Here is a 23,811-nt window from a genome sequence, read left to right as displayed (position 1 = left end):
ATTTCAAAGAGAAACCTATGAGCTGTGAGTTTTTGGGTTGGCTCAGATCTGTGAGCATATCATGTGCATGTCTTATGCATGTCGTGTGCATGTCACTGGAAAGAGGATTTTTAATGGGAATTCCAAAATCTAGGTTCAGGTCAAACATTTGTAAACTACAGATTTTTAAGGGATTTTCCAGAATCTAGGCCCCCATATATCCCTCGACACCATTAATTGCATGATGCACGTATTGATAATATACCAAATTTAGGATTTTCTTCGAACTTATAGGGATAAGGTATTCATTGGCAGAGGAGAGAGAGAGAGATTTTAGTAGAAAAAAATGGTGTCTTTACTTTTTCATAATGAATTTTCTTTGATATTTGAAAATTTTTTGGACTGTAGATTGGTTTTGACCCAAATGAGTTTTGAATGAGATTTCGAATTTAGAGAGAAGATGATTTGAGGAAGAAATTCCCAATCTGTAATCTGCAACTGCAAACACAAAAATGTGTTCATTTTCCAAAAGGACTAATTAGCAAACACAAAGAATCTCCAAATAAATCATTAAAGGGACTTATTTATTTATTTTTTCCATTCTTACAAGTTTCAACAAATTTCTATTGCAAAATTATCATTTCCAGCCAAAGCATATATAATCAAATATTCCAACTAGGTTTTTCATTATCTTTCATTAATCTAAGAACAATCAATAACTATCAATTTTAGAGAGAGTAGAGATAGAGAAATCAGAAAATGGGAGGAAATAACCCATTTAAATACAAAGGCAATTAAGTCATTTTAAGGTGTAAAAAAATTGTTCTTTTGTCATGTTGTTGTGCATGGCCTGTGCATATTCGAAAAATCTTGTTTTTGTCACAAGATTAAAAGAAGGTGTCATTTTTATCTATTTACCTAAAATTTTCTAACCTAGCGCATGAGCAAACTTCACAACAAAAACATTTGATTAATTTACCGTGCCTCCCTTTACCTCTACTTGCTCGTACCAACTACCCCTTCCAACCCATTATTGGCTTGATGAGCAAACTCCACACCAAAAACATTTGATTGGGGCTGTATTCAATTGGGATTTTGAGATATTTTAAGTCTTTTAATAAATTTAGGGGTATTCAATTAAGATTTTAAGTGATCATCTTAAATTCAACTTGACACACCCCGACCAAGACCAGGGCATGCTGGCCGTCACGTGGAAGTGACGTAACCATGTGCATAGTGCGGAAGCTAATAAAATAATAATAAAAGTATGAATAAATAAAAACCAGCTATACACAATGTAAGAACATACATGTGCAAGCGTAAGTGTGAAAACAAGGTTCAGAGCACGAAGACCTAATGCAGTCCGGGAGAAACAACGCTACAAAACACACCCAAAGGTGGTCCTACAATGGTGATAATCTGTCAGATATGCCGGGGAAATCCTCTGGAGAGCCACCAAAAGTGCTAGCCAACTAGAACCTGGAGGGGCGCAAAACAGAAAGTGTGAGTGGGCAAAAACAAAGTTTTTCAAAACCATTTTATAAACAAAGTTCTAACCCCTCGCCGTAAAACCTGTATACTTCCCAGAAAAATAGGATATATACATATATATAAATCATGCTCGGAAATATGTCATGTTAAAGGTCTTTAAATAGAATGCAAGTGCTCAGGAATGTCAAATCAATGCCATGTAATTTGTCAGACGGAGTCACCTAACGTAACCTGTACGGCTGAATCTAGAGCTCAAATCTCCAACTCACTAACTATACCTGCACACGAGTCGGAACCACCTAGAGTGGTCTGTACGACAGGACTAGGTGTATAATAAGTGCGCTCAAGTGCTACGATCACGTGAAGGCTGGGCGAATAATCGCGGGTCACCTACGAGTCGGAACCACCTAAAGTGGTCTGTACGACAGGACTGTGCACCTAACTTGGATCCAAGATGAGCGTGTGGTGCGGGAGGTGAACATCACGTGAAGGACTGTGCCCGACTTTGGGCGGGAGCACTAACACCGGGGGTGCAGGTTATGAGCTCTCTATGCATCTCAAATCACTACTGAATATGAATATAACCATAACTTACCTGACTCTTACCTGTGCGTCCGCAGCACCAACATACAAATATATATATGCTACTAATAATGCATAAACAAACGACAAACATAATGCATGGCATATAAATGTATAAACGTTTCCATTCACTTTCTGGGAAAAACGTAAGTATATAGGTATATACGGAAAACCAAAAGCCCACTCACTAGTATGTAGAAGGGTCGTAACCCCTTTGCCTCGAGTGACCGCTCTCGTCCTCGGGATAGGTCTCACCTATATGCGAAACAACTATAAAAACGTTAATTTTAAAACACATAACCAACATCACGAAATAACTTCTCATACAATGCTCAAATGGGGTGTATGAATACACCAACGTGATCTACTCAACCTCAGGAACATCTCCATATTTTTAGAAAAATTTTCCGACGCCGCACGCGCCGCCCACGCACAGGCACGTGCCTGGCACACTGACGGCGTCAGTTAACGCCGTCAGGAATATTCCTTTAAATCTAACTGATGCCGTTAGGAATATTCCGTCCAAACTGACGGAATATTCCGTCCAAACTGACGGAATATTCCGTCATCTTCTCCGGCCAAACTCCGGCGCCGTCGCCAGCGCCGGAAAACCGGGAAAACTTTAAAACCTTGTATCTTCTTCGTTTTTCAACCAAATTTCACAAAATTGGTACCAAAATGAATCTTACAACAAGAGGAACAAATCCATACCACTTCCAAGCACTAAAACCCACGGAATCTCACCGGGAAAACACCACCAACTCCGGCCAAGCTTGAAACTCACAATCCCGACGTCCAAAACCTTCAAACGAAGCACCCCGAGCCTCCTAAGGACCTCACCAAGCTTCCTACAAGCTTGAAATTCCCAAAAACACAAGAATTAACGTGTGCATGAACAGTGACAAAATCGGGGTATCCCGAGTTCGACGTGAAAACAAAGGTATCCTTACCTGAAATGGGTATGGTTGAACTCCTACGGACCTCACGAGCACGAATATATAATTTGTTTCCTCGATTTGTGGAGGTTTCAATGGTTTTTGGGTGTGTCCGTACATATGGGGATAGAAATGGGAGAGAGAGGGAAATGGACAGGGATACGGGACAGGGAAAAGGGTGAGGGGGTGTGGGAGAGTGTGTGTGGTCCAAAACTAGCCAAACAAAATCCAAAAACAACCACACAACGAAACAAACATGATAGGGGCAAAATCATCATTTCACCCCTACGGTTCGAAAAGTCCGGGACGGGCTGTCACACGACTTGTATTCAATTAGGATTTTAATGCAGTTTATTAAAATCCTTATAAATTGGGTGTATTCAATTAGAATTTTAAAGAAGTTTATAATATTTCAGGTGTATTCAGTTAGAAATTGATTTTAAAGAATTTAAAAAAGTTGAGGAATTAGAGAGATTTCTTAGTGTATTTTAAGTATTAACAAATCTCACATCTCCCATGAGATTTTGAGGGAATTGAATCATAATTTTTATTTAAATTTCTACAAAGCAATTAAACTCTATAAAAAATTATAAATCCATTAAAATTTCTCAAATTTCTAATTGAAAATGCCCCTAAACACTATGTTTGGAGGAATTTTAAAATGACAAAAATTGAAATGACAAGATTTTATTTTTTAGAATTTGTGAAATTTGTTGTTTGGTTAACCTAAAAGAATAGTGAAATTGAATGCAAAATTTGTTATTTTAAAATTTTTAATCATAGAAATTAGGAAATGACATTTATTTATATAGAATTTAAACTTGAGAATTGAAGGTATCAAATTTCAAGTATTTTTTTTCTACGCAAAAAATGTTTATGAATTCAAATAAGAGAATTATTGTATGTCAATTTATAAGTTTTGACATTTACTTAAATTCTAAATTTATTTTCACCGTCAAACATGGTGTAAATTTAAGACGGTAAAGTCATTTCGAGCGAGAGAAAATGTTGTTCCACGTACTTTCGTTTTTGGTTCTCCACGCGATTTGATCCCCAAAATCCAAAATCCAAAATCCAAAATCCAAAATCCAAAATCCATCACCAAAGGTGCACCAACCCACACCATAACATAACCAAGTTCGAAAATCCAGAGGCGCTACCTCTCTTCTGTTCCACATAGTCTCTCTCCATAAACGCTTCGACTCGGTCCGATCTCTGACTCACTGGGTCAAACTCAGTCCTTGGCACCTTTGCGAATCCAACTCCAAGCTGTATAATTTTGTCTATGTATCTACACAGCGTCGTTTTACGACGCCTGGGTTTCAAAGTTCCAACTCCAATTTAGCTACGCTTCGTCAACTCCAACTACGTTCCTGTATCTCTTTCTCCCAAAGCTCCAAATTCTTGGCCAAATAGTCGCGGATGATAAGTGTTGGGCTTTCTGAAAGGGTAGAATAGCGCTATGGCTTGTTAGGGTTTTCTTGTTTGTTAATTTGGGATTTTCCTAAATCCTCACTGTTAGGTTGAGGAGACGATTGCAAGTTTTTAGGTTTTGGAGGTTAAGTCTTGTCATGTATATTTAGTATTTTTCCTTTTGATGTTCTTAACTCTGGGTTGGCTGGCGTAAAAATTGGGGGTTCGCTTCGCCTGTACCTGTATAGAAAGCTGGTGAGAAGGAAAAAAAAAGCAGAGAGAAATGTTTTATTCTCAGTTTATATTGGCCAAGAAAGGTCCTCTTGGAACGATATGGATAGCGGCACATTTGGAGCGCAAGCTTCGCAAGAATCAGGTCGCCGACACCGATATTGGCGTCTCCGTAGGTCAGTTCTCATTTTTTTTACCTTCTGTGCGCCATGTTTTTATGATTTCTTCTCTCGAGAAAATATAGGAAAATGATAGCAGCAATTTTTCAGCTTGAATTATGAATTGGTTGAATTTTTTAAACGCTGGAAAAATTTTCCTTCAAAAGAAACAGAAATAATACAACTACAACAGTGGAAACCAAATGTACAGATAGCAATACATTGATTACAGAACAGCTAACCTGAAGAAAATATAATCTGCATGAATAAAGAAAATTTTGTTTGTCCCTAGATTTAGAAATAATAAAGCCTACAAGAATGCTCCAAATGTGTTTATCCGCTAGGAACTACACATCCTCCCACACTTTTTTTTTTTGATAAATCATTGTTTTCTTTCAAATTTTAATCCAAACCACCAAACAATAGCCACAAAACTGTATTCCATGAACTGCCATAATTGAGAAAGAGACGAAGTTTAATTTACACAAGTGGACAAGATGTCCACAACGAAAAACAAAATGCAAAATCGAGACAACAAATAAAGTCCCTCTGAATTTGAAACAGTCACGAAAACTCTATAAGGCTAACTATTGCGCCTTTCCGATCAAGCCAAATAACTCAGAAGGATAAATCTTTATATTTTGTAGAAACCTAAGCCCATAGCGAAAACCTTAAGCAAACTTCATCCCATAACTTCTCTCCTCTACTGCCTGCAAAATCCTCATATATTATCCTATTTCTTTCCATCCATATTACCTAGAACATAACCAAACCTCTGCAGGGAAATTTTGCTTCGCTGACATAAAAGAGGAACAATCTCTGGATACAACCCAATTAATTGCGAACTCCCTAAACAAATGCAGACATAGATTAAAAGCCTCTGGACTGCGTAAAAAGATGCAATCAGCAGATTATAGACAATTCTTGCAAAGGATACACCACTAAGAGCATATGTAAGAACTGGGTCCTCTTTTTTGAAGCATGTCGCAAGTGTTAACCTTCCTATGAGCCCCTATCTAAGTAAAGACTTTCACTTTACGGGGCTCTTTAGATTTTCCAAAACAAACCATAAGGTTGAAGAGCCATATCTGCATTCATTTTTAGCAAAAAGCAGCAATAAAATTTCATGCAAAAGCTACCCAATGAATCAAGACACCATTTCCCATTGGGGGGGGGGGGATATAATACAAAATTAGGCATTGTTTTTGCATGGTATCACAATATGCCTGCCCATTTCGGAACTCGTTTACTCTTTCTGGATTTCGATCTAGTAGAGGATGACCACTAGGATTAATACTTAGAAGAAGAAAACCTAACATAAACCCCTTGATAACATAGGGCATTTTGAGATGCACAGCTTTTCAGTACAAAAAGGACAATGTTTAGCTACTTTAACATTTCAAATCACGGGAGGATGATTAACCATTGGAAGGTGGCTCATCACTTAACTTGCTGAAATAACACTTGCACAAGACCAAGTGTCTCACCTCTAAGTTTCCAAGACCTTCTGTTGGATCTAGCAGATTGTAAGGATATCTTTTTCTGTCAAAGGGACCCTACGAAATTTATGAAATCAACCCATGGAAAAGAAAACCAACCTACACTGCCATGGATACATTATGAGAGGACCATACTCTATTTTAATCTATAAAGACGAGGAAATGATTTGCACAACCCAATATTAGGAAATATGAACTAATGCGGTCTGAAATGACTATCCAAGGACAACGATGGGAGTGATGTAGAACGCGTAACCAGAAATTAGGGTTTGGAGCTAGATAACAGAAAAGGGATAGGCCGAAGAGAATTTAGAAGAATCAGACAGAGGATTAGAATAGACTCTGGAGAAGAAGATCAAGATAGAATAAAGATTTAGAGAAAAGAAGATAAACAGGGAGAAAATCCTTTTAATCAATCATTCAAGCCTACCAATATTGAATTACAAAGCAGCTATTTATAATAACGTAATCATACAACAAACAGGAAAGAATTGTAAATCTACAAGAAGTAGAACAAAGCACCTATTTATAATAACCTAATCATACAACAAACAGGAAAGATTGTAAATCTACAAGAAGTAGGAAAATAATTTTAATTCCATAATAAATAGGAATATAGATGATATAGGAAACTAAATAATAATATCCTTGATATTATTCTACAGGGAGCCATTAACCACAATGTTATTATCCCATAGTATTGACATATAATCCGTATTTGTGTGTAATCACATCATACCTAAAGGAGTTAAATTTGAAAGGGAATCTCCACAAACATTTCCAAGAAGAGCTGCGTTTTCTTCTTCTTTTCTGAATTTCCTTCCCCAGTTATTTTTATTATTAATTCACTAGAAAACAGATCTTCTTTAAAAGAGCAGGTGGTGGACAGTGCAGTGGATAAGATATCCACTGGGCTAAGAAACCTAAAAACTGAATACACTCACCGAATGCATCAACAGATGTGGCAAAGCTACTTATCCATGAGTTCTAAAGAAACTGAAAGCTGTAATGATGCCCAGAAGTGTACCTGATGCAGAATAGACCAGGATTATTTTAATTTAGGGTTTTCTAGTTCTCAAATATTTTTACTTATGCGTTAACCTTGCTTATGCTCGTGGTATAATTATCTCAGGGTTTTCAAAGCTAGATGTCTTAGTAATTTAGTTACACAGGGCTTCTTATTTGGTTTTTGTTCTATAAATTAAGGCTTTGTAATTCATCAGACAGACTTGATTTATGGTGCATCATGCATGTCATAATGTATGGTTATGGTGTAATTGTATCAGTAGTTATTGCTTTCAATCTTTTACTGTTTCTAATTAAATGTTTCATTCTTCTCCGCCAAAAAAAAAATTCAAGAAAAAGAAAATTTCTTTTAAGTGCAGAGCACTTTTAGTTAATTCATTCATTTAAATTCTTTTAGATCTTATTCTTGCATTAAATTTCATGGGGCATGTAGTTGCACTCAGTAAGCTCAGTTGTTTTTCAATTTGTAGTCTCTCTCTCTCTCTCTCTCTCTCTCTCTCTCTCTCTCTCTCTTAATGTCCAATTCATCTATCCACTCATGTAACTTTGATGATCTATCTTTGGTTACAGATTCTATTCTTTTTCCTGAAGTTCCGATTGCTCTCCGGTTGTCCAGCCATCTTCTGCTTGGTGTGGTGAGGATATATTCTAGAAAGGTGAATTACCTGTTTGATGATTGTAGCGAGGCTTTGCTTAAGATAAAGCAAGCTTTTCGCTCCACTGCAGTCGATTTACCTCCAGAAGAATCTACTGCTCCATATCATTCCATAACCTTGCCTGAGACTTTTGATCTTGATGATTTTGAGCTACCAGATAATGAAAATTTTCAGGGGTTAGTATGTTCAATTATGTTTAGGACTAAAGCGTTCGCTGCAGAGATGCTGGATACAAAGATTTGTATTTGTGTTGGTTTAACATTTAGTTGTTTTGCAGTAACTATGTTGACCATCATGTCAGTACAAGGGAGCAAATAACTCTCCAAGATACAATGGAGGGTGTGGTTTACTCAACATCTCAATTTGGATTGGATGGTTAGTACTCATCAATTCACTGTCATGAGTGAATGATTGTACATTGAATTAAATTTTATGGTTAGGATAAAACTTAACGATGTTTATGTACGAGCTAACTTAAATGTCCAATATTTCCTGGTTTATTTTCAGAGCGGTTTGGTGATGGCGATACTTCTCAAATTGGTTTGGAATTTGATGAGGTAATATTTTGTTCCTGCTTTGTAGTATTAACTTTTAAGTGGAAGAATTTGGTAATGGACTGGATAGTTGAATAGTATGGAATTACAAGACTTCCTTTCCTTTGCATACATGGAAATTTTGTCTTTTTTCCTCTTTATGCATGGTTTACTTAAACTTTGTGTTGTTGCAGTGAAATTATGGCTTGCCACTGCTTTTATTGATTTGTTACTACGGTTTCGCTAATTGATTGTTATAGGGTTTGGCATTACCCCTGTCACTCACCGACTAAAACAAAAGCCTTCTTAGAATGCTTCAAGTTGGTTGGAGTGGCTAAAGTTCACATGTGCAAGCTCTTATATTCTCATATGGGCTTGGACAAAGTAAAAAGCGGGCTAGTGGGTTTTTACTGACTGTTGTATATAATTTATAACCACTTCAAGAAACCATACGTGCCCGTCTCTCTAACGTCTTTGTTTAAATCTCTTATATAATCACAAAGCTAGCTTGGGCTGATTTTCAATTGTAGGGTTTCACCAATTTTTAATGTCTTCAAATCCTTTGGGCTATGTGTAGCTTTCATTGTTTTTTTGGGTGCTCTTTGGTGTTATGTGTTGCTTATGCAAGAATATAGTGGCTTAACTGTGATATATTTGTCATTTACCTTGTTTATGGCGGCTTTTTTTCCGTACCTCACTAATATAATCTTTATGTTTCCTACAATACAAAACTATTATATCACGTATGTATATATGTCACTTATAGATGCTATTGTTTTTTGAATGATGGAAAACAGGACCTGTTTTTTGGCAAGGTTTCAGCTCAAGGGAATGATGGAATTTCAGAGTAAACTCTATATCTCAAAAGTGTCAAGCATGGGTTTCAATTTTAATTCTTTCACACATTGTTTGATTGCACAAAGAGGATTCTATAAGTTAGAATTAGAGCATCTCAACTTCTTTGCTGGAATCTGAAAATAAAAAAAAAAAAAAAAATTTCTTTGCTGGATTGTTTAGACCTATGTTTCTACCTCTTTTCAAGTAAACAAAGCTTCTGCTTTCACCCATCTTCTTTTTGACCACCATATCCTTAAAATTAATTATATATGGAAAAAGTAATAATCGTGGGTTTGGATAAGGTAAACTTGAAGTATCCAATAAATTTTAAATCACAGGATTTGAGACTACAAATTTGAAGTGTTAGGATTTGTAGATTCTCATGTTTTAGCTCCAATTTTCATGGTAAAGTTGAACGCTGAAATTTATAATTTATCCGTATGGAATTCAATAATCTGTAAGTATGAATGGTGGTGATGGTGGTGATTTATTATTTTAATTTTTCAGCAAAGTATATTTTTTTCCCCGTCATTAAACTGCAGAAGAAAAATGTGAGTGGTATGCTGTTATCTACTTAATAATAAAGTTGGGTTTTTTTGCCCTCAATGCATTTATTTGTTTCTTTGGATTTTTTTTCATGTTGATGAGGTTGGTCCCTGTTAGGCGGTGTTGTGTATGGTTGTGTGGTTTCTTTATTTCTTTGATCCATGGAATCACTTAGGACACTACAACTTTTCTGATGTACCCTATTCATTCTCTACTATTTCAGTGGTGATCCTCAGACATTGGGCCAATCAGTAACACCTTTGGAAAAGCATGATATGTATGAGGGGATACCTGAAACCTCAGAAACCATGCAAATGAATGGGATTGAAAGCCAGGTTTATTAATACCACCCAAAAGCTTATTTTCTTCTGTTTTAAGTCTTGTCCTAATTATTCGTCATTTGCGATGTGTAAGCAAGGTTCTATTCTGTTTCTTTTTTCGTTGTTATTGAGGGGTGGACGGAGGTGCGATTCATGCAATATTATGTATAATACAATTCTTGCCTCAGTGACGAATATTTTTTTTATCCCTTTTGAACAGAATGAAGTCCTGGCTGCAAATACTGATTTTGTCACATATGCTCAGGCTCCATCAACTCCTGGACTATTTGAAGAGCCAAATCTGTTTGCTGTTCAGGAACCTATGGCCTGCAATGATCAGTTCGATTTTGAAGACCATAATTTATCAAACTTAGCATCCATGGGCAACTCAGAAAATGCTGGTAGTATGTCAGGTCCACGTTGTGGGGATGATAGTACCAAGGAGAATGGCTATCATTTGGGCGATATAGAGATCAAACAAGCAAGGCCACAGGAGCATGACCAAATTAAACCTTTTTCTGCAGTATTGGAATGTTCAAAGGGGACAGTTGGTGCATTGGATGGCCGAAACAGGGTGGAAGATATACATAATGGTATTGTGATAAACAATGAACCACTTATGCCCTGCCTAGATCAAAAGGATGACCAACATGTAGAACCTGCTGGAGTTAGGTTGGATGAAACTGATGCATCTCCTAGCTGCTCCCAGGTCACATCTGAGTTGGACGACCCTTCTCGTAAGATTTGTTCAAGTAGTAACTTTCCGAGAGTATCAGAGGATTATTTGGAGGATCAACAGACATATTTAAAGCCTGAAATACAGAATGATGTTGAAATTGCTAATAATATGGGAGAATCATGCACACCTATCATTACAGATCCTTTGAAGCCTGTTACGTATGAAGACACAGCAGCTGCTGAAGTGCCTGTGCTCCGGGCATGCAGCTCCCTCCCAAGTCATCATGATATACCATCTCCTACCGATAAAATTTCGGAAGTCCCTTGCAACTTACCATCTGAGGTTGTAGGGCCAAGTTCATTGGACAATGCAACATCTTTGGAGACTCAATTGGAGAACTTGGATAGATCTGCCACTTCGAACTTGCCTGCACCTGAAAAGTTGCTCTCTGTACCAGAGGGGTTCACTTCTAAACCAAGTGATTTTATAGTAGAAACCACGCCTGAAAAAGAAGTCATAGTTGGGGATGCCGGTGATGGTGATGGGATTAAATTCATATCAGGGAAAAAACGTAGTTCCACAGAAAGTACAATGACAGTGCAGAGTTTAAATTCAGTTGAATCATTTGGGGTGGCCCGAGAAGAGAGAACTGCAGAATCTATCCCTGATGATGATGATTTATTGTCTTCTATTTTAGGTATCAAATGGATTCTTTCTTTATGCCATCAGAAATTTCTACATGTCATTTTGTGTTGATAGATCATTCTGGCATTTATCTTTTTTCTATTTTGTCCCTGAATCTTTGTTTGATAGAGTTATAAGGCTTATATGATGAAGACTGAACTAAATTTTTTTGTTGCTTCAGTTGGAAGAAGGTCTTCAGTTCTAAAAATGAAACCCACTCCGCCTGCACTTGAAATAATGTGCACAAAACGCTCAAGAACTGCTGTCCGTGGTACCTCTTCAAAGAGGAAAGTGCTAATGGATGATACAATGGTTTTGCATGGCGAGTATGTGATAACGGACACCAACTAATTTTGATCAAGCATAAGAAAAGTGCTTCCTTTTGAAAATAATGTTTTCTTGTTTTAAGACTATAAAAAGCCTATACTACTAAATTTGTATAATTGACATCTTAGCTGCATATAGAAGCTAATTTGTTTTTTTGGTTTTTTGGGGGTGGGGTGGGGGGGGGGGGGGGGCGCTGTTTTTCCATGAGAATTTGGCATTTTGTTCCTTAAAAGTATATTGTTCGGTAGTTGTAGCAGAGTGGGACCTGACTGACTAGTAATTTACTTTAGATATACTTTAGATACTCTGTAAATTTTTGAAATGAAAATAAACATACTAAGCATGCTAGGCCTATCTGATTGTATGAGTTGTTGCATACTACATTATTCTCTCTCTCTCTCTTAATGCTAACTACTTGCCTGCTGGTTTTCTGAAGTCAAATACGCCAGCAGTTGACAAATACTGAAGACATACGTCGTGTGCGAAAAAAGGCTCCTTGTACTTGCCCAGAAATTTCAATGATTCAGCGACAATTTTTGGAAGATGCAATTTTCACTGAACCCATATTTACTGGTAAGTTAAATATCATTAGATGTGCATGGATACAATTACTGCCTATCATTTATTGGTTTATTTAGGAATACTGGTAGCCATGTGAATGATTAATATACTTCGCAAAATCTTTACAAGCCGCCTGAATTCGTTTGATGTTTGTCAGGCATGTCGGCGGAACTGATGTATCTGCACACTGAAGCATTTGATCTGAGCACAACCCGGGTTTCTGAAAATGATCAAAACAATGCTTCTATGGAGCCATTGAAGGATGTAGCATCCTCTCTGGAATCAAATGCTACTAAAGAAATTGAACCCCTTCGAAGCACTGAACCTTTAATAGTGAGAGATGACACAGCAGCACAGCCTGCTGACATTGAGAACGAAAACCAGAAGGAAGATCATAACCTAAAGTCTCACCATACTGATGCTGAAGAACAAAGGATCAGTGACTTGGAAGAACTTAATACTTCCAAACATGAACACTTGGGAGAGATAGCTGAAATGGAAATTGACAAAGAAAATTTTGAAGTTGCTGATCCTGTTTTAGAAGATATTTACAAGGTGTCAGCTGATGTTAACGTCCAGTCAAGGCTTGTGGATAAAACTGAGGACGAAAATGCGTCACTGCAGATCAATGCATTATGCGGGTCACTGGACAATAAGTTGGACGCCCAACCCATGGAGGTGGACGCATTGATAGTGGAGTCAAGTATCCAGAAAGAAGTTGATGCCATTGAAGTTGTTGACCGCAGTGTCGAAATCAGAGCGGATGTTCAGATAGGTGCATCTGAACTTATTGACAGTGTAGATGTTACGCTTGCAACTGGGGAATGCAAAAACCTTAGTTTTTCAACTGATCAATCTGTGGGAGAAATTGAAAACAGCGAGCAACATCCTGTGAATGAAACTGAGGTCCTGGAGGCAAACTTGCATTGTGATGACAACCCAAACTCTTATTGTATTCATGGTGAAGACAACGAGAATGCTTCCTGGAATGGTAAGGAAAATCTAGGTTGCCGGGAGGTTGGTCCACATAGCGGTATTGATGCAGAAGTCACTGCAGACCCCCCTCCAGAAGATCGTGGTGTAAGTTGTTAACATTCTTTCTTGTTGATTCTGAAAATAATTTGGAATGTCTCTTACATAAAAAAAAGAGTTATTTTGAATGTAAGCCTTTAAAAAGGAAAAAGGAAACCCAATGCATGTGTTTTTTTTTTTTTTTTTTTTTCTTGGGGACAAAAACATTTTATTCACATGTACGTATATATTTGGCTTTGTTTAATTGTTACGATGGTACACCCTCATGCCGGTGATGCCCTATTTCCGTTAGAACTAAATAAAACCTTTATTCTTCAAACAAGTATTTACTCCATTCCCTTGCCTGTCAAAACTACTTTCCCGGCCATCCTTTTCATTTTATGATTGCCATATTTTACCCCGGATTCTTTGAGAATTGTTTGATTTAAGTTCCCTAATAATGACTAGAAAAAGATGAAGTGACATTGTAATGCTGTTCCTAAACTATTTATGTTTTTGCCTCACGGATAGGCATTATCTTCTGGAAACAGGGCTCTTTTCTGCATCATGTCATTTTGTTTTATAGGCATTCTCTCTGTAAAGTTCAATATGTGTTTTTAACTTCACATTTTGGCTATATTGTGCAGGATTATGAAGATGTAGCTTTCGGAGATGATACAGGTTGACCTTTTCTTCTTCCTGCCTTCTTGACTTCTTATTTATATCTCTTGGCCTGTCTTTTTTCTTATGTATCCTGCTTAGAACCTATTAGTATGAAGATTTGGTGTACACGGACTATCCACATTACACAGAACTATTTATGCATTTATGAATGTACTCTTTGTACGTTTTAGGCCCTTCCAAACTCCTTTCTCAACTTTGTTGGACTTTAGCTACAACTAAATGCTGTGATACACCAAAAGGATAAATGAAGATTTGTCTGTGCATGCATAATTGATGACTATGTGCTTTCTTATTCTAGTGTCTACACATCTATTTTAAGTAAAATACTCTTTTGCCCCTGCACTTATGTGCTGGAGTTCCTTTGAATAACATATTTTATTGTTGTTCTCAGAATTTTTGAATGTAGATGATGATGAAATAGCTGAAGATGTCGATGAAATGCCATGCGCTGGAGATACTCGTCTTCTTGAGAATAGTGGATGGTCTTCCCGCACCAGGTATGTGTGCTTAATATGGTCAGTTCCATGTTTAATTCGTGCTGCTAATTTCATTTTATTGTAAGTCAGTGGAATTACTTTTTCTGGTTTGCATGACCTCATTGAAGGTGATACTGACAAGTTTATGTTTTGAAGCCTTACAATATGAAATAATTTGCTATGTTTTGATTTAAGAATTTTTAAATGGAAAAACCCTAAACCCTCTCTCTCTCCACTTTGAGAAAATGGTTGTGTACTTGTAAATAGGTGTTTTTCATAATTCCTATGCTATACAATTCCTTTAGTCACCGTTCCTAAGTTAAAATTGCTGATGGTTCTTTTGTGATGATGATTGTCAATTATTTGTTATCATTCTGATATCAGTTTTCTATTATTATTAAGACCCGACTCTTGATTTTCTTATAGGGCTGTTGCCAAGTATCTCCAGACTTTACTTTATAAGGAACCTGTGCATGGGAAAAAGGTTCTTGGGATGGACAGTTTATTAAATGGTAAAACTCGAAAGGAAGCATCAAGGATGTTTTTTGAAACATTGGTAAGTGTTATAATTGAATGTTATGTTGAGGTTTTCTTATATCTGGGTGATCTGCTAAATTAGTCAGAAGACTTAATGAGGATGTAGTGTGTTCTCTCTCTCTCTCTCTCTCTCTCTCTCTCTCTCTCTCTCTCTCTCTGTCTCTATATATATATATATATATATATATGCATATATAGAATGTAGTACAATGTTGGGAACTCCAAAAGCATGTCCTGAAAGAGTTAAAGCAAAAACTTTGAAGATAGGTTACAGCAGCAGCAATTCATGAGGCAACCTCTTATGTAACATCATTAATTTTACAAGAGAAGGAAGATATTAACTACCAATGCAAGGCTTTAAGCTTTTAATTTTGATCTTTTATTATATGTATTCTAGAAAAATATTTGGGAAATAATTTCCTGTCTAACTAGTTTAGGCCCATTTGATAAAACTTTGTTTTTAGTTTATTTTTGTGCTAGAGATAGAGAGAGAGAGAGCATATGGGGGAAAAGAGGGACAAAGGGTGATAGGTGGGAGGAGGGAGAAATGAAGGATAATGTATGAAACAAAAACTTGAAAGGGAAAACAACTTAGATCCGTGTTCAGTTTATAGGTTTTTAGGGAGAAGAACTTAGAACTGTGTACCATACCCTATGCATTTGTTCCACAACCCTCTCACCATTCTTCCTCGGTGCCTCATCATCTCATTTATCCCATGTAAAGACTACTAAAATAGGGTTTTAGTAGCCATTAAGTTTAATACTCTGTTTTGGTTTACTTTAGCCTACTTGTCCAAATTGTGGGTGTGTAGTTTGAAATGCTTAATAATCTTTCACTCGTGGTTCTACTCACTCTTTTGCAGGTGCTTAAGACAAGGGATTACATCCATGTGGAACAGGCAAAGCCTTTTGACAACGTCTACATAGGACCTCAAGTAAAACTCATGAAATCAGAGTTCTAATATCTTACATAGGAAAGGCAGATATTGTTGAAAAGGCTTTACAATTTAGTTTGTCTGATGCTCGATTGAAAATTGGGAATATTCTTTTCCTTCACTAGGTATTTTCTCACAAGAATCTTTTTTGTTCTTAAAATATTGGTTCCTTCCCTTAGGCTAGGATTTAAGCTCGCGTTAGGTTGTGCAGTTGGTAGTTTATCGTCGTGGGGTGGGGGGTGATTGAGGAGGGACACTTCTTGTTTATTGTAGCGACAAAGTTGTAATGTGGATCATATCAGTATGATGTATATATTTCTGTAGTCTAGTATCATTTGTAATCGAAGGTGATAGTATTTCCTTGTTTGTTAGGGCCCAAAAATTTCATGCAAGGCCCAAGAGGATGAAGGCCTAAACATCCTATAAGGCCATACAATTTTATGCTATTTCCGTTTATTTTGTACGTATTTATCTAAACAATTAGTAGTTGTTGGAGCAGATTTTGACCTGTCTTGGAGTGAAACCTGCATAGGCCAAAGACAAGGAAACACCATGAGTCCAAGCGCTCGGCGCGCGTGTGCGGGGGTGGGGGGCCGGGGGGGGGAGGGGTGTGTGTTGGTGGTTCTCGACGTGGAGGCTTTGATGCCTAAGTCTGGGGTGTTCTGGGTTTAACTATGGTGAAGGCCATGAGGTATATTTATAGGCACTCTACAGAGTCAATTCGCGTCACCCGACATTCTCCTTCGTGGTCGGGAATAAAGGGTACGACGAGGAGATCATTTTGACATACAGACGCCACGTCGGAGGACACATTGTTTCTTTTTCATCGTGGGCGGGAGTCGCTTGATACATCACGTGGTCCAGAAGGTACTGTAGAAGCTAGCCTTTGCAACGTAGTAGTTGGATAGCTAGCAGCGGCTTTACTCCGGATTGGCTTGGGTCACTCCAAGGGTAAGTCAGTCGCATTTAGTCATACCTGGAACCACCTGGTTAGATCGGTCCCTTCCGGGGGTAGGCTTAGCCTTTAATTTATTCCAGGTCGCACCCGACGGTGAGAGCTTATGTTATGTCCACTCTGGAAAGGTGATAATTTGGGGTCTTACAATTGCCTTTAACTATCTTTCCCAAGTCTATTGGAGGTATAGTTACATCCATTCGAGGTACTTGTTTCTGGAGTAATATTTGATATTTGAACCTTCTTGTCGAGCTCTCCGCCAAGGCGTTGCCTCGAGCTAAGGGTGTGTGCTTGTTTATCTTTGGAGTGGTGCGAATGGCGTTTGGATGTTTTCTTGGAGTAGGTTCTTCGCCTTACCCCTGACCTTTTGTTGTTCATGTTGCCTTTCTCTGCGAGTAACTGGCGAAGTGACCGTTGAAGAGAGATGAAAATGCGTGATCTTAACAATTAATGCAAAGGGTCATGCCTTTCTGTGCACGACGCTCAAGGTTTGCTTTTTGATAGTTTTGGCGTGTGAGAGATGTTGAGCGACACCTCGTTCCTTGATGGCCATCATTGATATGTCGTCGTATGTGGATGGCGAGGTGTGAAGATCGCATGGGTTTTCAACAATTGTCCATTGCCTTTTCGAATTGCCACGTATCGAGATACGACTTTTCGCCTGAGGATGTATGTCTTTTTGAATGGCCTACGTCTCGGGGTATTTATACCCCTTGATTCATCCGTTTTCGTTTTCTTTCCATCTTCTTAGAGATTTAAGACTTTGCTTTTAAGAGATGAAAACCCTTATTTCATTATCCTTATTTTCCTTGCATCATTTCCTTCTTCTTTTATTCCTCTCAAATCTCTTCCCTTGTTATTTCGCATTTATTCATTCTGCCATGGACGTCATAGACTTCAGGTCCTTGATGCTTATCAAGGGAGGTCTCAGATCTAATTAACCTATCTCCAGCAAGTCATTGTGCAATTGTCGTATGCCCTCGTCCATAAACAACGAGGGTGATCTTAAGGTGTTTGTAGAGTTGCACCGTGATGTGCTGGGGGGTTGTCGCCTAAGACTGGAGGCCCATAGGGTGAACGTGTTCACTAACCTGCCCGAAGGCAAGAAGGTGACCCGGCCCGTGGTATTTAAGTCTGGGTCTTCAATTCCCCAAGTCTGGCTTCATCAAAGAGGTATTGGCCCATTATCAGCTTGTCCCAATCAATCTTACCTTTATCGACTGTAGGGTCATGTATGCTTTTGAGCGTTTGAATAGGATTTATGAAGCCGGGTTGGGCTTTCCTGAGTTCCGGGCTTTGTATCTTCTAAAAAGTATTTCTGCAAGTCTGAGATACTTTTATTAAAGTTGTCATGCTAGACGTTGGAATCAGACTTGGATTAGTAATCTGCCTAACAAAGACAAGGACTACGACCGTTACAGACTCTAAGCTGTAGGGAATTGGGAGGGTGACATAAGTGGCCCTCACATTCTCATGATACTTGCTGCCTCATCTACCATCTTTAATCCTACTCGCTTCGTCAGAGTTGTGAGAGTGCATCTGACCGATCGCGTCTTCACTGTCATTCCTGACATTCATAGGGATTGGTCTTCGAACCTCGAGGCTTTCAAACGCATCCAAACAATTGGTATGGTATCCGATTGATAAAAACCATAGATTCGCGTCGCCTACTTGCTGAAAGCACAAATAGAATTGCCGATCATTCATTGTATGAAGTTTTTAAGACCTCACTAATCGGCCTTACACTTTTAAGTTCATAATGAATGAAATGACCCAGATAAAATCTCCCCTCCTTTTTACTAAACCACGGGGAGCCCCGGAGTAGTTTACCGGGCAAATTTAGTTGTCGTGACGATACCTTTCTTATTTCTTAGTGGAAGATCGGAAAAGATTTCTCTTCATCACGAGACCGATCGGATCCGCCGTAGACACCCGGGGGACCCCCACAAGGCAGGCTAAAAGAGTAAGAGGACAACAAGCAAAGAGTTATGCTTTCGTTTCTTTGCTTTGTTGAAATTGAAATAAAGTTCTTTTAAAAGGGTGTAGGTATAATGCACGCAGGCCAAGTCAAGAAAGGGACTTCCTTGCTTTTCTTTCATAGTAGTCTTAATGACTAGTAGTTTGAAGCCTTAAGAAACCGGTTTTTTTTGGCACTCGGTTCCTTCGTCTTAAGTCAAGTTCAGTTTACTTTTTAGATTCGGAACTCTTAGTCGAGCTGATGGCGAGATCTTTTTTTTGTTCGGGGTTCAAGAGAAAAGAGAGGAACCACCACCCAATGGTGCTTTTACGAAAGCACGGTCACCGGTGGCCCTCCACCTTCTCGACACTATCGAACCAGAAATCCACTCTCAATCGTTCTGGAGGAATTTTTTGCGTATCCTGGACTTAAGGGCAAAAAGTGCCCTATCCGCGGGGGGCAGCGCCAGTTGTTTGTTTTCAAGTCAAGCCCCGTATCCCTATCTCTTTTTAGGTTGGCATAACAAAGAAAGAGAGTGCCAAGAAACAACACATACCCCTCACTTTTTGAAGGTTCGGGATCGTCGGGGAGCCCCTATAGACGTAAAGACTTGACTTCACTGAACCGGCACTACTATTTGTCGTCTCTTACCACTCGTCCCTCGTCTGCTCGTTGAGTGCGTCCCTGGCCCTTGCTCGTCTCTAGTAACCGATCGAGTTTCTTCGCCCCTCTCCCGCTTTTTGATTAGGGCGAGTCACTCAAGTCCCTCTTTTACGAAAATCCCGGGGTTTATGCGTTTTTCGGAAACTAAAGTAAGTCGCTCATCAAGCTAAAAACAGAGGAGTTCCCTCACTATGAAAGGTGCCCCGTGGATGGACGAGTTCCTAAACTAAGTAAAGTTTCTCGCTTGTTGGGTTCCAAACCTCGCACGTATATGGGTCAGTCTCCTATCCTTGCCGCTGTTGACCTCTCTCCTGTCCTGCCTCAGTATCATTTCGTCTCTTTTCTTTCATTCAGCGACTGGGTGCGCGCTTCGCCATGAAAGATCTTGGTGATCTTCATTTCTTCTTGGGAATTGAAGCCAAACGTACATCGACTGTTCTAGTCTTGACTCAGACTAAATACACCTTAGATCCGCTTACTCGCACTACAAGACTCCAAGCCATGTCCCACACCCCTTGCGTTTGGCTCAAAGTTCTCTGCATATGACGGTGCTCATCTCTCTGATGCAACAGAATATCATATATTTCTGCCTTTCGATACCTCACTTTCACCAGACCTGACATTTGCTATGTCGTCAATCAAGTTTGTTAGCACGCTTTCACCACTATTCATCCTTAGGCTGTAAAACGCATCTTACGGTATCAGAAGGGTACTTTTGGCCTTGGTGTAACCATCACTCCGGGATCGTTAACCACCTTATTTGCATTCTCCGATGCTGACTGGGCTGGCTGCCCCGATAACAAACGGTCCACTATGGGCTTCTGCGTATTTCTCGAAAAAACCTACTAACTTGGGTTTCCAAAAAGCAACCGACTCTTTCCAGGTCCAGTGCCGAAGCAGAGTACAAGGCACTCACCCTTACTACCTCTGAACTCTTATGGCTTTCTTACTTGCTACGCGATCTAGTGGTGCCATTTCGCTATAAATTTCTCCTGCACTGTGATAAAGCTAGCGCTACACACTCGGTGGCCAATCCTGTGTTCCATGCTTGCTCTAAGCACATAGAAGTTGACTACCACTTCATTCGCCCTTCCCTGTCTCATTGAGTCGCCTAACCCAAGTAGCCGTCGGCCGTTCTGTTCTATCAATCCATGCATGGAATGTTCCTTCCCCCTTAGTTCACCACCCCATTGAGGAAGGAGAGTCCCACCTCTTTGAAGCGCTAATTATTCCTTAGCGTTTCACACTAAGTAAGCAAGCTACCTCTCCCTTTGGTCGAGCAAGTAAACTACCTTGCAAAATGGAAAACCTTGGATGGTCTTGAAAAAGCCTTTGAGAGCTCAACACTCGAGTGACATCATTCATCTCATAAAGATTTCGACAAAAAGATGAGAGTAAGGCAGCTTCTATTTCCTTTTTGTTTTTTAAGTGGATCCGGGGTGTGATGATGTCAGGAAAGAGCCACGTCCCCTAGAAGTCTGTCTACTTGATTTGATGAGTTAGGAATAAAAACCTTAGCCATACGTAAGGGTAGTTTAGTTGCTTACTTTAAAGAGTAAGGAAGCAGGGTGCTTCAAGAGGATATGATGGAATTGATCCCAGTATGCCAATCTAAGTCAGAAGACTTAGTCTCAGAGTCAGTCAAGAGACCTTTCCATACCGAGTAGGAAGGTCAGATCGATGAGATCGCTCAGTTGCAGTATAATTGTTTGGAGTTTCCATGGTGGACAATAGAGGCTAAATCATACTCGTGAGGTCGGTGAACTAGGTGGGAAAGTGCAGGTCAGCGCTGTGGAGATAGAAAGGCTGATGGATGGATCATTCCACTGTCTTTGAACGAGACTAGGAAATTGAGAAGACCATAGTATAGAAAAGCCTCTCTCTCATCCACTTTGAGCTCAATAAACAGCAGCTGGGCTAGAGCTTCAATCGGTGCGTCTTTTGCTTCCAAAGTCTTCGTCTTTGCCTATTTTGCACTTCTCTTCTGCATACGACTTTCCACTGGTTCCATTTCTGATGACTTCTCCGAATGAAGGAAGAAGTCAATGGGAAATGGCCTGAGTAAATCAGTCGTAGGTCAATCCATCTAGGAAGACCCCAGATTTGTATCCTGATTGGTTCTTGCACATGTTTGCTTTCCAACATGAGCATTTTTTGAGTCCTCAACATTGCAAATGAAGCCAATCTTCTTGGTTGGTACGGACTAGCTCGAGGCTTGCTTTCATAGGGTCCAAATGGTGTCCGTGTAGTGCATCATTTTCACTCACTCTCTTTTTTGGGCCCCAATGTGAACATAGGAATTAGATGGATGACTCACTCTCTCTTGAATGAGATGTCAAACAAGTCATCCGAGCTCCTTCCTTTTGGATGACTAAGGTTTTGGGTTTTAGGGTTGAGGGTTGAGGGTTTAAGGGTTTAAGGGTTTAAGGGTTTAAGGGTTAAGGGTTAAGGGTTAAGCGTTAAGGGTTTAGGGTTAAGGGTTAAGGGTTTAGGTTTTGGGGTTTGGGGGTTGAGGGTTTGGGGGTTGAGGGTTTAGGGTTGAGGGGTTAGGGTTGAAGGTTTAGGGTTTTAGGGTTTAGGGTTTAGGGTTAGGGTTTAGGGTCACCTCGATTTACGTGTCGCTAGGTTTAGGGTTTTCAGTTTCCTTTTGGCCTCCTCGATTTAGGTGTCGCTGGCGTTCATCATTTTTGAGTTTTTATGGGCCTCCTCGATTTTCGTGTCGTTGGAGCTCATCGTTTTCAAGTTTTTTTGAGCCTCCTCGATTTCTGTGTAGGTTGCCCAACTCGATTTTTACGTCATTGGGCTTACCTGTTGCGCATCGCTTTAACTCATCACGAATTCCTTTAACTCGTCGTGTGCCCCTTTAACTCGTCGCGAAAATCCTACACCTTAGGTTTAGGATTGCGGTACACGTGTTTATGGTTGTCGTTCGGCTTTTGTCTTTCTTCTTTCGTCTAGTTTATTCAGGTCGGGTGCCTTCTCCTAAGTAATTATCAAGTTCAGTGATCGTCCTAAGAGTTGAAAACGCAATGCCTTGTTAGGAGTGAGAGTAAATAACGATGGGGTGCATGAATAATAGATTTATCAGGTTCAGTAATCTTCCTAATAGTTGAAAACGCAATGCCTTGTTAGGAGTGAGAGTAAATAACGATGGGGTGCATGAATAGTAGATTTATCAGGTTCAGTAATCGTCCTAAGAGTTGAAAACGCAATACCTTGTTAGGAGTGAGAGTAATCGTCCTAAGAGTTGAAAACGCAATGCTCTGTCTGTCACCACTTTCCCCTAAACCATTAACTCGTCGTGTAAAGCTTCATCACTAACCCTTAAACCACTAAACTAAACCCTAACCCTGAAGCTTGAACCCGTCGCCTAAAGCCTAAACCTTCAAACCTTAACCACAAAACAAAAACCTAAACCATAAACTAAACCCTACCCCAAACCCTAAACCTGTCGCCTAAAGCCTTAACCCGTCGCCTAATGCCTCAACCCGTTGCCTAAAGCTTGAACCTGTAGCCTAAAGCCTAAACCCTAAAACCTGAACCACAAAACTAAAACCTAAACCATAAACTAAACCCTACCCCCAAACCCTAAACCCGTCCCCGAAAGCTTGAACCCGTCGCCCAAAGCTTGAACTCGTCGCCTAAAGCCTAAAGCCTAAACCCTAAAACCTGAACCACAAAACTAAAACCTAAACCATAAACTAAACCTTACCCCAAACCCTAAACTCGTCGCCTAAAGCCTAAACTCGTCACCTAAAGCCTTAACCCGTCGTCTAAAGCTTGTTCTGTAAGACACTACTTCTTTTGCGCTATTTTCCCTAGGAAGCGTGCCATTTATACTCCTCGGGAAGCATGCCCTTTTCGCGCATGGAGAAGCGTGCCCCCTCATGCGCATCATGAAGCAAGCCCTTTTCCTTATCTCGAGAAGCGTGCCCATTTCCATAACTCGGGAAGCGTGCCCTTCTAGCACATCGTGAAGTGTGTCACTTTCCATGTCTTGGGAAGCATGCCAATCTATGTATCTCTGGAAGTGTGTACCTTTCCGCGCACCGTGAAGCATGCCCTTTCTGCACATCGTGAAGCATGCCCCATTTCGCTCATCGGGAAGCATGCCCATTCCCACGTATCGGGAAGCG

General features: G+C 39.5%; 1 protein-coding gene and 1 long non-coding RNA gene across 3 annotated transcripts; one reads left to right on the top strand and one right to left on the bottom strand.

Moving 5' to 3' along the window:
- The first annotated feature begins 4,037 nt into the window (after nt 1-4,037).
- Nucleotides 4,038-16,466, top strand: LOC103928852 (sister chromatid cohesion 1 protein 4-like). Of its 2 annotated transcripts, none has more exons than XM_048580620.1 (14): nt 4,038-4,807; nt 7,885-8,146; nt 8,248-8,345; nt 8,478-8,527; nt 9,301-9,350; nt 10,110-10,221; nt 10,472-11,582; nt 11,751-11,895; nt 12,333-12,469; nt 12,615-13,537; nt 14,116-14,149; nt 14,544-14,649; nt 15,055-15,184; nt 16,029-16,466. In XM_048580620.1, exons 1-14 carry the CDS (start codon nt 4,684-4,686, stop codon nt 16,125-16,127), a joined length of 3,381 nt encoding a protein of 1,126 aa, XP_048436577.1. In that variant the 5' UTR covers nt 4,038-4,683; the 3' UTR covers nt 16,128-16,466. The 2 variants fall into 2 exon arrangements, with proteins under 2 accessions (XP_048436577.1, XP_048436576.1); XM_048580619.1 differs by having other exon boundaries at nt 4,039-4,807; nt 10,427-11,582.
- Nucleotides 16,467-18,369: 1,903 nt separating this feature from the next.
- On the bottom strand, nt 18,370-20,201 carry LOC125475647. Its single transcript, XR_007256973.1, has 3 exons — nt 18,652-20,201; nt 18,552-18,554; nt 18,370-18,381 (listed from the first exon to the last, which is right to left on the bottom strand). It is a non-coding gene; the product is annotated as an uncharacterized LOC125475647 (long non-coding RNA).
- Nucleotides 20,202-23,811: the final 3,610 nt, after the last annotated feature.

Source organism: the organism of the source record quoted next, unplaced genomic scaffold, assembly GCF_019419815.1.
Source record: "Pyrus x bretschneideri cultivar Hongxiangsu unplaced genomic scaffold, Pyrus_bretschneideri_v1 Contig153, whole genome shotgun sequence".
In the NCBI taxonomy this organism is placed as follows: domain Eukaryota; kingdom Viridiplantae; phylum Streptophyta; class Magnoliopsida; order Rosales; family Rosaceae; genus Pyrus; species Pyrus x bretschneideri.
This window is presented reverse-complemented; position numbering and strand designations above follow the sequence as displayed.

Bases quoted from the DNA above. Each gene is read 5' to 3' on its own strand.
- LOC103928852 (XM_048580619.1), top strand. From the start codon at position 4,684: ATGTTTTATTCTCAGTTTATATTGGCCAAGAAAGGTCCTCTTGGAACG. The intron at 13,538-14,115 runs GTAAGTTGTTAA...TATATTGTGCAG, and splicing joins CCCCTCCAGAAGATCGTGGT to GATTATGAAGATGTAGCTTT. The intron at 14,650-15,054 runs GTATGTGTGCTT...ATTTTCTTATAG, and splicing joins GGATGGTCTTCCCGCACCAG to GGCTGTTGCCAAGTATCTCC.